A 13129-nucleotide genomic window follows, 5' to 3' on the forward strand; every position below is an offset into this window, starting at 1 on the left:
AAAGAGGGTGGTATTTATTTTACATAGTTATTTAAATAATTATTTAATAAATAATAAATTTAACAAAATTATTTATTATTAATTTATATGTAAAACTAGATGTATGATGTAATATTAGAAGAAAATTAAATATATATTAACTAAAAAATCTATTTTTTTATTTATTAGTATTTTTTAATATATATACATAAAAGATTTCTAGGAAGGGAGGGGTCAAGGCGCTCCCTAGGATCAAGTTAAGTTGGTATATACATGGCATGTTTGATTAGTGGTAATTTCAATGATGTCAATCTTAATTGGACATAAAAGACCTAATTGAGACATTTTTGAAAATTTAATGATCAAATTAGAACATTTAAAAATTTAAATGTTTTATGCGTGTGTGGGTGGGATACAATATGGTAATAAATAAAAGAGTCTACACCTAATGCTGAATGACAGATGGATCTGACGGATGAAAAAACTTTCATATCATATAGACCTAGTAAGCACGCTAGAAACCGTCATATATGAAATGTCACATGTGGACTCTTTACATGTGTCCTTGTAACATTGGCTTGGGACACAACTGTCCAACAAATATTGAAGGTGAAATTAAAACTTGATTAACAAATTTATCAAATTGCAAAAAAAAAAAGTCGATCTAGTTATTAAGATCAAATTCATATTTCTTAAGAATGTGAGTTTGAATTTCGTTGTGGATGTTAAAATATTATTAATAAATTATATATAAATATTTTCGTAAATCTTTTTTATTATTAAGATATGTCTTAATTTTGATAAATTTTTGAGATTCAATTTAACAAAAATGTAGAAGACAAATTTGTAAGTTTTTTTTAAAGAAAAAAGTTTGAGAAAAGATGTATAAAATACATTAATTTGGGGTGTGTTTTTTTAGTCCCTGAAATTTAAAAAGATTTTTTTAATTCCTAAATCTTGACAAATTATTTTTTAGTCCCTGACATAATAAATTGATAATTTGTGATGATTTTTAGTTGTCATAAATTAATTTTTATTTGGTTAAGATATATTTTTTATTTTCATAAATATAAAAATATTCAAAATTCGTTATTATAAAATTTTTAATGTTTTTCATCCTCATAAAATTAAAATATATCATTTTTTTTACTTAGACACAAGTTTGGATAAATCCGAACCTATAATAATAATTTTTTATATCAGTTATGTATATAACCAATGTAAAATGTGATATATTTTACATTGTGCATCTAAACCAATGTAAAAAGGCCAAGCACATATGTTTGGGATGTTCAAATCTTACTTTGAATTAAAAAATTACACATTTCAATTTTGTGAGTACAAAAAATATATTAAAAATTTTATAAGATCAGCTTGTCAACATTTTCATATTTGAGGACAAAAAACTTATTTTAACTTTTTATTGTTTAGTCGCTTGAATTTACATTTTAAAATTGTAAAAAAGTGTTAAAAAAATTACCACAAAGTATTAAAAATCATCATAAAATATCAATTTATCGAAATTCAAGAACTAAAAAAATATTTTAAAATTTTAAGAACTTAAAAAAAAATACATTCACAAATTCAGATATTAAAATAATAATTAAACCTAAAATATTTAGGTGAAATGAAATCTATGTACTTGTAAACCTCTACCTAATGGTATATTCATGACGTTTTCCTATTCGTTTTGCAACGTGGCACCGTTGCCATTTTGCATCCCCAGATCTAGGTGCAAAACGAGTGTTACATGCATACGAATATTACATTAATCCAAAACATCAAGTTGTACAAAAAAGAAAAATCCAAAACATCAAGCCCTAATTCTAAACGACAAGAATTTGTTCTCTAGATCCGATGAGATACGCGCTCATATATACATTGAATTAATGTTTCTATAACGCGCAAAGCATACCTCTTCTAACATCTATTTGAATAGTTGTTCGTTATTTTGTGGTAAATTAGTTTCTCTCACATCGTTATAATTTCTTGTAAGCAAATCTAAATCTAAGGTGATAATATCCAATTCATCTGAGACTTGTTAATTTATGTGGATTCTTCTTTTTATCTAGTAATACCCATAATGTTATTCGTATTTTTTTTATAATTCTTTCAATAATTGAGAGAGATAATTAATGACAAAAATAGAAAAAGATAAGAAAAAAAGGAAAAACATGATGTAAAATAAATGATGTAACAAAAATATAAAAGTAATATAAAAAAATATAATTGTTTAAGAAATCTAATTTTAATTTCATCCATAATAACATAATATTGATTAGACATTCTTTTGAATATATTGTACTTTATTGTTAGTTGAAATTTATAGTTTTTTTTCAGGCAAGAAATTTATTGTTATTGAAACTTATAAAATTTGGTGGTCTTATTTTTTTTTCTTCATAAATACCCTCTTTTGGAGACAAAGTTATACGGTGAATTATGTGTATGTCTATATTCTTGCCAAATTTATGTAATATGGATTCAAGTTTTTCAGTTTATAAGAAAAAATCCATAATACTTAATTATTTATCATATGAAGATTAATAGAAACTATAATAGTATAGAACAATTTAATAATTTATCTTTTTAGAGACAATTTTTTTTAAACATTTTTAATCACTGAAAATATTTAAGTCTTAAATTATCATCTTACAAGATATTAAATCTTTTTTTATAATCGATTTCATTAGTCTATTTTTTATTTAAAGAGTCTCTCAAATGTTAAAAATTATTTGTCTAATGATTTAAAATTAAGATTTTTTGACTAAAGTTTGAGATTTGATCTCTGATTTAAATATAAAGTGATGTATCACTTTATTTCAAAATGTACTGAATTGGTTGAAAAATATTAGTTTGATGAGAAATAAGAAATCATGATTTTATTTTGTGAGTAGTTTAATAAATTTTAATAAATAATACAAAGTATATAAAGTGAAAATATAAAAACATGGCAGTCTCCCCTAATCATGTAATTTGAAATGCAGCATCTCATCTCATTCCACCAAAACCATACCATACTGTAATTTTCACCAACTCTCTCTCTCTCTCCCTTCATTTTCAGCACTGTCATACTCATCATACATTGCATTTCCAGCCACCAAATATCCCCTCCCTCCAAACACCCACCATGTTATTTTGGCTGTTTTCTTAGCTTTTCCTTTACCAGGCATATTCCTATTCCCCTTTCCTTTACCCATTACAATGCTTGCTCTTTTGCAATGACGAACGACCTTCCTTTCTCCACTTTTGACCCACATTGTCATTTTTGTACTTTTCACTCACTGCTATGTGTTTTAAGCTTTGACTATTTATTGTAACTTTCAAGTTTGTGCCATATATTTATTTGGGCTAGAATAGATAAGCAACCTTGCATTGTTGTGTTGCCACTGGGGTACCATTGATGGGGTTTGTTTTCATATAAATCTTGTTATAAATCTTAATGATGTGTAATTGCTTGCTGATTTTACCGTAGGTGTGTGTGGCCATTGTTCTTCATTCCTCAGTTGCTCATAGAAAATGCACTGCTAACAGCCAAGATTGAGTGGTGTACTGATGTACAGTGCTGTTTCAGCAAATCTAACTGCTGTTAAAGCATAACAAAATTATAAATCCTTGTAAAGTTTTGATTTTTGGCTATAGCTTCTGGTTAAGAAAACTATGGAAGAGACATTTGTTCCGTTTCGTGGAATTAAAAATGATCTTCAAGGGAGATTGATGTGTTACAAGCAAGACTGGATTGGTGGTCTCACGGCAGGGTTCAGGTACACCTTTTCTTATGCTAGGAAAGATTGTAACTTATTTTCCTAGGATAGTGGATTTTGATAGCATGAAATATGCTTGAATGACAGAAAGGTTTTGCTTTAATTCAGTTAGTATTCCTTTAAAGTTACTACACTTGTGAGCAATGTCTGGCAACTCCATACTTCTTTTGATTGGAATGTTAACTTGGTGCTTGAACTGCTGTTTCTCAGGATATTAGCCCCTACTACATATATATTCTTTGCATCAGCAATTCCTGTTATTTCATTTGGAGAACAGTTGGAAAGAGACACGGGTACATTACTTGTTTACTCATACCGCATACTTGGGTTTTATCCATGTATGGAATATTTTTCTTATGATAAGATAGGTAATTAGACAAATGAAGAGATAGCGATATAGTGCACCTCAAATTTGATTTACTGTGTTCCAACAATTTCCAGATGGAGTACTTACTGCAGTGCAAACATTAGCATCTACTGCGTTGTGTGGAATTATACACTCTATTATTGGAGGCCAGCCTTTGCTGATTCTTGGAGTAGCAGAACCAACCGTAATTATGTATACATTTATGTTTAACTTTGCGAAAAGTAGACCAGAATTGGGTTCGAAACTCTTTCTAGCATGGACTGGATGGTATAGTCTCCTCACTTTCATATTTGAAGTGGTGTCATCATTTTATGTTCTTAGCTGTAATTTTTATGAAGAGTTGCTGTCTGTATGATGCCTTATAAAAGAAACTTATTTGCCTCTTGTATTTGATGTATGGGCAGGGTATGCATGTGGACTGCCATCTTGTTGTTCCTACTGGCTATCTTAGGAGCTTGTTCCATCATCAACAGGTTCACTCGCCTAGCGGGGGAACTGTTTGGCCTTCTTATTGCAATGCTTTTCATGCAAGAGGCTGTTAGAGTAAGAGATGTCTTTCTGTTTTCTTTGATAGTGCTATTGACTCTTGAATTTTTTAAGTGCAAATTATTATGTGGTTAATGAAAATATAAAATGATTTATGATAACATTGGAGGAAGATCAATTCAACTGATAAAAATGCTCTCTAATTGGGTTTAACAGGGACTCATCCATGAGTTTCACATACCTGAGAGGGCAAACCTAACATCACCCGAGTTTCAATCTTCATGGAGATTTGGAAATGGCATGTTTTCTTTGGTTCTGTCCTTTGGCCTCCTACATACAGCATTGAGAAGCCGAAAAGCAAGGTCTTGGCGATATGGATCAGGTAAGACTAGTGAAACTTTATAGAGGTTCCATATCACATGTGCATTTGCATAATCAACATGATATGACTTAAGAGAGCATAAAATACTATATTCTTCCATTGAAATATCAGATATGCATTCTTTGTTGCAAGAAGTATTTAATAGAAGTCAATAAGGAGTAGTAGTTTGCATGGCACTGACTTTGGTTTGTACTGTGAGGTGCTTTAAGTTATGTATTTGATTTATTCCCTTTCCCATCTTTCAACTCATCTTTTGACCCTTTCCCGTTATGTTTCATACTTTCAGTAGTTCTTAGATTATATTCCCATTATTACAGGATGTTTACGAGGCTTCATAGCAGATTATGGTGTACCATTGATGGTTCTATTGTGGACTGCCGTTTCTTATATTCCAGCTGGAAGTATTCCAAAAGGAATCCCTAGGCGTCTCTTCAGTCCAAATCCATGGTCCTCTGGTGCCTTTGAAAACTGGACCGTCATAAAGGCATGATTAGTTTATAAGTCCTAATTATTTTGCGCTAGGAAATATGATGATGAAATTTCTCTTTCATTTTATATATTCTAATTTCTTCCATGGAAATTTTAAATGAAATATTCAAAATCACCAACAGGACATGCTGAATGTGCCAGTTCTCTATATTATTGGAGCCTTTATTCCAGCAACAATGATTGCTGTGCTTTATTATTTTGACCATAGTGTGGCATCTCAGCTTGCTCAGCAGAAAGAGTTCAACTTAAGAAAGCCCCCTTCCTTCCATTATGATTTGCTTCTATTGGGATTCATGGTACATGATACTCCTTGCTCTTTTTGATCCTTTGATTTATAAAAAAATTGTTTTGGTTATTTGCCTTTTTTCCCAATGCTCTTTGTTTTCCCTTTGGAATTTGAGATGACATTGTGTGTGACCTCCTGATTTGCTGTAAGCTGAATGTGATCCGTGATTGTGACACATTTGATATCTTGAATAAATGTTAGGTTATAATATGCGGTCTAATTGGAATTCCCCCGTCAAATGGTGTCATTCCACAATCTCCAATGCATACCAAAAGTTTAGCTACATTGAAGCACCAGGTAGGCATTAATTACAATTGCATGTTTCATGTTCTTTCTTTTTATAGAGCTTTACTGTCATAAATTTTGCCAATACAATTCCACTACTACACTCTTTAGTAGACCTAGAACTTTAAAGAAGAAAGTAGAAACTTAATACATAATGATTACAAGTGCGCTGCTACTATCATCATACTTACATTTGGTTGATTTGCAGTTACTTAGAAACCGGCTTGTTGCAACAGCACGAAGTTCTATGAAAAAGCTAGAAAGCTTGGGACAAGTATATGGAGGTATGCAAGATGCTTACTGGAAGATGCAGACCCCTTTAGTTCACCAGGAACCTTCCTCGCAGGTACGTGGAGCTTGTGGTCTTTTTATCACTCTCCCTTTTCCCTTTTACCTATATGACATGATCACTGATAACAGTTTTCTGGCATATAATTCTTAAGTTCTGCTTTACGTTTTGAAAGTTCTCTATTCTAAAACTGATGAAAGAGAATCTTCCATCATATCATTGTTTTAATGGTTTAACTGAAAATTTTCCTATATTTCCTCTAGTTCAAACAAGTAGTGACATATCATGTTATAATCAATCCTTGCCCAAACTCTTTTTGACAGGGACTTAAAGAGTTGAAAGAGTCAACTATTCAATTGGCATCAAGCATGGGGAGTATAAATGCTCCAGTTGATGAGTCAGTATTTGACATTGAGAAGGAAATTGATGACTTATTGCCTGTTGAGGTCAAAGAACAGCGTGTGAGCAACCTGCTGCAATCTTTGATGGTAGGAGGATGTGTTGCAGCAATGCCTTTCCTGAAAAAGATTCCAACTTCTGTACTCTGGGGATATTTTGCTTTCATGGCCATTGAAAACTTACCTGGCAACCAGTTTTGGGAACGGATTTTATTAATTTTCACTGCTCCAAGCAGAAGATACAAGTATGAATATGATCTTAAACATTTCCTGCCTTTTTTTTCACTCTTCAGAAAAGTTGCATTAACTGACATGCTGCTGCTGCTTTTTTTTTTTTTTTTTTTTAAATAACTATAAAGAGTCTTGGAGGAGTGCCATGCAACTTATGTGGAAACTGTACCATTCAAGACAATTGCAGTATTCACAGCCTTCCAGACTGCTTACTTGCTTGTTTGTTTTGGTATCACTTGGGTTCCAACAGCTGGGGTTCTATTCCCATTGATGATCATGCTTCTGGTTCCTGTGAGGCAATACATTCTGCCCAAGTTTTTTAAAGGAGCACACCTTCAAGATTTAGATGCTGCAGAATATGAAGAAGTACCTGCTTTACCATTCAACTTAGTGACTGTAAGTATTCAATACTAGAGCCAAGTTCACTTTTCTATTTAGCTACATACTAGGGGGGGTTCTCTTGGTAAAAAGAAACTATCTATACTTATATGTTATGGAATTACATGACTTTCATGATACAAATCACATGAATATCAATAGTTGCAAGTAGTTCTTTAATGATTTATATTTCTTAGGAACATGACTTGTGCATAACTTCTTTGAGGTCAATCCACGGCTTAGAGTAATTCTGGGAACCTGTTTGCATCATTGTAAACAGGCATTTCACACTTTCGAATGCATCAAATGAAGCAACATTTTTTTATAATTGGCATTCAATGTCCATTTGGATGGTTTGAACTGATAACCATTTGGATGGTTTTTACAATTGGCATCTGTGTCTTCAGGAAGGGGACTTGAGCAGGACAGCTTCCTTTGCAGATGATGGAGAGGTTTTAGATGGAATAATTACTCGAAGCCGGGGTGAGGTTAGACGTGTTTGCAGTCCAAAGGTGATGAAATCCACTCCAAACCTATCCCAAGAGTTAACAAGTCCAAGGCTCACAGATAAAGTATACAGCCCTCGGATAAGCCATCTCAGAGGAAATCAAAGCCCTCGAGGTGTTGGGAGAGGATCATTTAGCCCTGCAGAAGTTAGGCCATCCAATTTGAGGAAAGGTGGTTGAACACTGATACATCCTTTTATTAGTACTTATGCCTATAATACAAGGATTGCCAACAAAGGTGGCATGCCCCTCACTCATTTTAACCTCTGATTCTTCACAAAGGTAATTGCTACAATATGAATTTTTAGTGCATGGACTTGTAACAAGATTGGTTAATGTCTATGATTAAAAAAAAGAAAAAGTTGTTAGAACAGTTTGTCTATGATTTGTTTGGTAATGCAATTATGGAGGTATTGAAATGTTGCCATCTTATCAACTGTGTATCGGATAAAAGGTCTACGTAAATCTGTCATTGTTCAAATCAGAATAAACCTCTAAAAATAATCATTCATGTAAAATAATTATCAGGGGACAGCCTGAAAGAGACAAGTTTTGTAGACCTAGAGTAAGTTGTTATTAACAAGCAAAAACAATTATTCTAACAACAAACTAGACCATTAACCTAACAAATGATCTATTAGAACATCTATAATAACATTTATCATAATTTTGTGGGCCTTACAATTCTATATAGATTTTAGTATACTAAACAAAAATTACTTCAATGTTAAGATTGTTAAAGTGAGTGTTTAAATTAATTTTATGGGTCCTACCATGCATGAAAATATGTTATTTATGGTGTAATGTTATTAAGCAACTTCACGTCATATGCTCTTGTGAAAAAAAAAAAAACTTAAGTAACGTTATTTAAAATTAAGTAACTCATATAAGCACTCCTATTGGAGATGTCCTTAGAGAGTTATGCACTTATGCTATTGATATCGAAGTTTCTTTTAACGAAATTGTCCTTTCTCGAAATATGATTAACCTTAATCTTATAGGTCTTACAAATATTTGTTAACATAATCCTGTCTTTGGTGTAATGAAAATTCTATGTAACACCATGCTAAGTATTATGTAAAATCAATTTATTCGTTTATGATTTACAATTTATATAGCATTGACATTTGAAAATTTTAAAATATACTATATCTTTGGGATTTGCAATAATTTATCTACCATTGACATTTTAAGTTTTTAAAATATACTAGATCTTTAGGATTTGTAATAATTTATCTACCATTGACATTTGAACTTTTGAGTTTTTTTATAGGTATAATTATTTATTTGGTAGCTATAAATGTAAAAAAATTCTTTTTAGTTCCTATATTAAAAACATTTTCTTAGTTTTTACACGTATTATTTTTAATCTCTTTTCTGTGTGTATTATTTTAATTTCTTTTAGTCTTTATACATTATTTTAATTTCTTTTAGTTGTTATGACAAAGATTAAAAGAGATTAAAAATGATTATATATATAGCAATGAAAAGGGATGTTTTTAAGTATAAGGCCTAAACAAAAGTTTTTCTAACTATATGGACTACACGAGTAAATAATTTTTTTACTAAATATATCATATCGCCATAATGGCTTGCTAATCTCCTCTCTATTTCTTTTGTCCATCTCCAACTTTGTTTTATGATGTGCCCTTCACTTTGAAGGGGAATTATGCATGAGGCATCTTATTCCTAGCACTCGCCATGTAGTTATTGTAACATCGAATTATTCATGGCAGAAAAAATTCTCTGCATAAAACTTTCGGGAGACACAACTCTAGGCGCAGTTTTTGACAAATGAATTTAGAAAGTCGCACAAAATGTTGAAGGAAAGTAACTCTTATAGCTTCCACTCCTCGGTATGCAAGATGAGTCATTGAATAATACAAACCTTATTCCATCTTAGATTCGCTATAGCCTAGAAAAGGAATCTCCTGTTACTTTTGAAGAATTGCTAAAAAATAATGACAAGATGCTGAACCGAGACAACTGAGAAAACAACTAGTAGACTCATTGACCATCTGTCACTAACTCTTCAACTCCAACATCTTTGGCTTGGTTTGACTGTAAAAGGATTTCCTCTTTTTCTGTCAATAGAAAAAATCATTCAGAAATGTTTTTGTCAGTTAAGTACTCTTAATGGAGAATATAAAACTCAAACATAAAATGTGACAAACCTATTCCACAGAAAGGCAAGAATTCTTTTTTTACCAAACTTTAAAAATTAAAGCAATCCAGCTTTCAGAAACTCACAAATGACAATCCCTTGAAGTCAGAAACAGTAGAAATGTATTATGCATGGAAAATTGGAACCTAATAATGCCAGTCTCTTGGCTTAGATTTTGACTTTGGCATCTTTGTCGTGTATCATACACAAGGCTTGATACACAAGGCCTTCTCAATGTAAACGAAAACTAAAATTGAAAAATAAAAAAGCCAAAGAGATCAGTGTTACTTCTTCAAAGGTAAATGTAAAAAAAAAAAAAAAATCATCCACGAGGAGACAGGGTTCTGGATTCATAAGCTGCCAAATGTTGAATTGATAGACACTGAATCATTTGGTACAAAGTAGAAAGTAGTTTTAAGAATCTTGAGGGCACTATGGATTTGAAAAATAGCACCGGCAAAAAAACCATCATCCTATTTCTTACAATTGTTTTAAATAACATTTTAACATGACCAATAACCATCATAAAACCTTGGAAGGCTTTTTTTTACATGCTTGATCTGCCAAACCTTGAACTGATGGATAAACTGGATCATTTGGGATAAAGCAAATTAGGTTATTTGCTCTTGCTGAATTTAGAACCTGTCATTTGCTCTGACTCATACAATATGTGATTGATAAGCCCCCTCGCAGCACTACAAAAACAGAAACCAAACTACAATTTAAGTAATCAAACAAATTACATTGCAGCTGATGAAGGGCAAAGGAATCAAAGAAAAGGGAAAAGAAAACAACAGAAATAAACATGTACAAAATAAATGCAATATACTAGAGCCAAGCTTACTCATCCTTTAACTTCTGAATCTTCTCGGGATCTGTTTCATGCATGTTTTTCTTAAACTGTTGTCTCACCAAATCAACAAGAAGCTCCGTGTTATGTTTCTGCAACAGCAAGCAGGCATACAGCATGATCAGTTTCAAATATCTTAGTCTCATCACATATGTATGTAGCTTAGATATTTAAACTTCTATGTTTGGATAAACTTCTCTATAAGTTAGAAACACATCTTAGGCCCTGTTTGGATAAACTTCTCTATAAGTACTTATGAAAGAAGAAAAATAAAATTAATCAAACTTCTATAAGTTAGTAACAACTTATACACCTCAACCTTGGAAGAGTTCGATGAGAGAATTTCTATAAAAGTTGAAGTGCACATGTTAAATTTAACTTATGTGACAAGTTTAATTCATTTTACCTTTTTATTTTCTTCTCCTAACTGAGTGTTGAAGGAAAACTTTATCCAAACAGAACACAACAAATACAGTGCTTCAGCAAAAAGAGTGCATTACTAGCATAGAAGCACAAGGACAGCAACCTCAATGCAGAAGCACCCCATAAGCATGGATGAAAAGAGCATCACAAGCATAAAAATAAAAGATGAAGTAAATGATGCTGAGTACTCAAAGGATCAGTATCTGCCAAACGTGTTAAATCACAAAATCTAAACTTTAGAAAACATAAGTCGCAAACATGAGGCTCACAACTTGATTAGCGAAAAATTCACCATGGTGAGGGTTCCCATATATATATATATATATATATATATATATATATATATATATATATATATATATATATATATATATATATATATATATATATATATATATATGTTGTATTTAAATTATGCTGACTACAAGTGAATCTGATTGAAAGGAAGATAGAGAGAATGGCGTACCCGATGACCAATATATTTAGCTCTTCGCAGGCATTCACGGTAAAGCTACAAAACAAAAAGGCATAAAAGTAAAAAAAAAAAAAAAAGCATAATTTTTTAGAAAGAAAACAAATTGAAAGGGAAGCAGAGGAGTAGAAGGGGGTTTGGTATGTGACAGACTGACCCTAGTGGCATTGTTGGCGAGCTCAGGAGGCAGTGCAGTTTGAAGAGACGGCATGTTCAAAATGACACGATAGAGTCTGCGAAACAAAAAACACAGAGGCAATTCATCGAACAGATAAAAGGCAGAAAAGTGAACATGGTTTAATAAACAAATTGGGATGGTGGGCACTTGCCTGAGAGACTGATTATGAGGATCAACTAGCTCTGAGTCCTCCGCGGTGTGTCTACGAGCAAACACTCTTCTGCGTTTGCGAAACGACTCGCGTTTTTACGATACTACAAACCAAGAAGAGTAATTAATTTGTTTAAAGATAGTTTTCATGAAAATTTACATGTCAAATTAATTATTAAATCAAAATTAATTATTATAAAATTTATTATATAAATTTATATATATTAAATATATATTAAAAATTTTAGTATTATATATAATGATATTAATTATTTTATAATTTAATTAATTTATTAATCTAGTTATTTAAAATATTTTAAAAAAAAATCTTATAAGCCACTAATTTGTAAACTATTTTTTAAAAAAATTCTTGTAATCCCTAAACTTACGGATTACAAGTTGTAAACTATTTGTGAATTCATAAGTTTACGATTACAAGAAAAAAATGTACAAAGAAATTCCCTAGGGATTAGCAAAAAGGCCCAAATCAAAATGCACTAATGACATGGGCCGATTCCCAAATCACGGCCCATTGGGTTGTCGGGTTGTGGGTAGTTCAAGCGGGTTTTTGGGTGGGCTGTTGCTTCCTGCACTGTCTCCGTAATGTTTTTTTAACCTTTCAAATTGGCCATTCCAAAAGCCAATAAAGGGAGTGCATTCTGGAATGTAATTTTGCATTCCAGATTGACCATTAGGAAAGGCAAAAAGGAAGTGAAAAAAATAATTGGGAAGTGCAGGAAGCAATAGCCTTTTGGGTGCATTATCAAATTTTTCACTTTTTCCTCTATTTTTTCAAAGTCAATAGACTATTGTGTTTAAATTATCTTCACGAGAAATAACTATTTTTTTTTCATTGTGAAGATAAAATAATTAATAATTGATATCTATTTTTTTATTGTATTATAATTTTATAAGGTAAAATTGATTCTTATTTGTTAACCCAACTAACATTTGTCAATAATAAAAATCTACTATAAAATGGGTCATGATTCTAGAATAAAAAGAACATTGTGAGTTTTTATCTTAAACAATCAAATTAATTTTCTCTCCAATGA

At 31.4% G+C, this 13129-nt stretch overlaps 2 protein-coding genes across 9 annotated transcripts; one reads left to right on the forward strand and one right to left on the reverse strand.

The window, feature by feature from the left end:
- Positions 1–2934: 2934 nt before the first annotated feature.
- On the forward strand, positions 2935–8256 carry LOC100795777 (probable boron transporter 2). Of its 4 annotated transcripts, none has more exons than XM_014761878.3 (13): positions 2935–2998; positions 3452–3740; positions 3951–4078; positions 4182–4374; positions 4512–4650; positions 4810–4975; positions 5293–5459; positions 5587–5760; positions 5952–6047; positions 6244–6381; positions 6648–6967; positions 7082–7349; positions 7739–8256. In XM_014761878.3, the coding sequence occupies exons 2-13, from the start codon at positions 3637–3639 to the stop codon at positions 8015–8017; spliced, it is 2172 nt and encodes a 723-aa protein (XP_014617364.1). In that variant the 5' UTR covers positions 2935–2998; positions 3452–3636; the 3' UTR covers positions 8018–8256. The 4 variants fall into 4 exon arrangements, with proteins under 4 accessions (XP_014617364.1, XP_014617365.1, XP_014617363.1 ...); XM_014761877.3 differs by lacking the exon at positions 2935–2998 and adding an exon at positions 3005–3246; XM_014761879.3 differs by having other exon boundaries at positions 2989–3740; positions 3951–4033.
- A 1401-nt stretch (positions 8257–9657) lies between these two features.
- LOC100809442 (uncharacterized) lies at positions 9658–12221 on the reverse strand. 5 transcript variants are annotated; one of them, XR_415835.3, is made up of 6 exons: positions 12076–12220; positions 11904–11979; positions 11741–11785; positions 10846–10943; positions 10553–10696; positions 9658–9921 (listed from the first exon to the last, which is right to left on the reverse strand). XR_415835.3 is itself a non-coding variant. In XM_026123662.2 (6 exons), exons 2-6 carry the CDS (start codon positions 11955–11957, stop codon positions 9845–9847), a joined length of 327 nt encoding a protein of 108 aa, XP_025979447.1. In that variant the 5' UTR covers positions 11958–11979; positions 12076–12221; the 3' UTR covers positions 9658–9844. The 5 variants fall into 5 exon arrangements, 3 of the variants coding, with proteins under 3 accessions (XP_025979447.1, XP_003534802.1, XP_040861270.1); XR_005886493.1 differs by having other exon boundaries at positions 10533–10696; XM_026123662.2 differs by having other exon boundaries at positions 10644–10696; positions 12076–12221.
- Positions 12222–13129: the final 908 nt, after the last annotated feature.

The sequence above is a fragment of the Glycine max genome, chromosome 9, assembly GCF_000004515.6.
Source record: "Glycine max cultivar Williams 82 chromosome 9, Glycine_max_v4.0, whole genome shotgun sequence".
Classification (NCBI taxonomy): Eukaryota; Viridiplantae; Streptophyta; class Magnoliopsida; order Fabales; family Fabaceae; genus Glycine; species Glycine max.

Excerpts from the sequence above, each read along its gene's own strand:
- LOC100795777 (XM_014761878.3), top strand. The coding sequence starts at position 3,637 with ATGGAAGAGACATTTGTTCCGTTTCGTGGAATTAAAAATGATCTTCAA. Across the intron at positions 4,976-5,292 it reads GTCTTGGCGATATGGATCAG|GATGTTTACGAGGCTTCATA; the intron begins GTAAGACTAGTG and ends CCATTATTACAG. Across the intron at positions 6,048-6,243 it reads TAGCTACATTGAAGCACCAG|TTACTTAGAAACCGGCTTGT; the intron begins GTAGGCATTAAT and ends GTTGATTTGCAG.
- LOC100809442 (XM_026123662.2), bottom strand. The coding sequence starts at position 11,957 with ATGCCGTCTCTTCAAACTGCACTGCCTCCTGAGCTCGCCAACAATGCC. Across the intron at positions 11,786-11,903 it reads TCGCCAACAATGCCACTAGG|CTTTACCGTGAATGCCTGCG; the intron begins GTCAGTCTGTCA and ends TTTGTTTTGTAG. Across the intron at positions 10,697-10,845 it reads ATTCAGAAGTTAAAGGATGA|TGCTGCGAGGGGGCTTATCA; the intron begins GTAAGCTTGGCT and ends CTGTTTTTGTAG.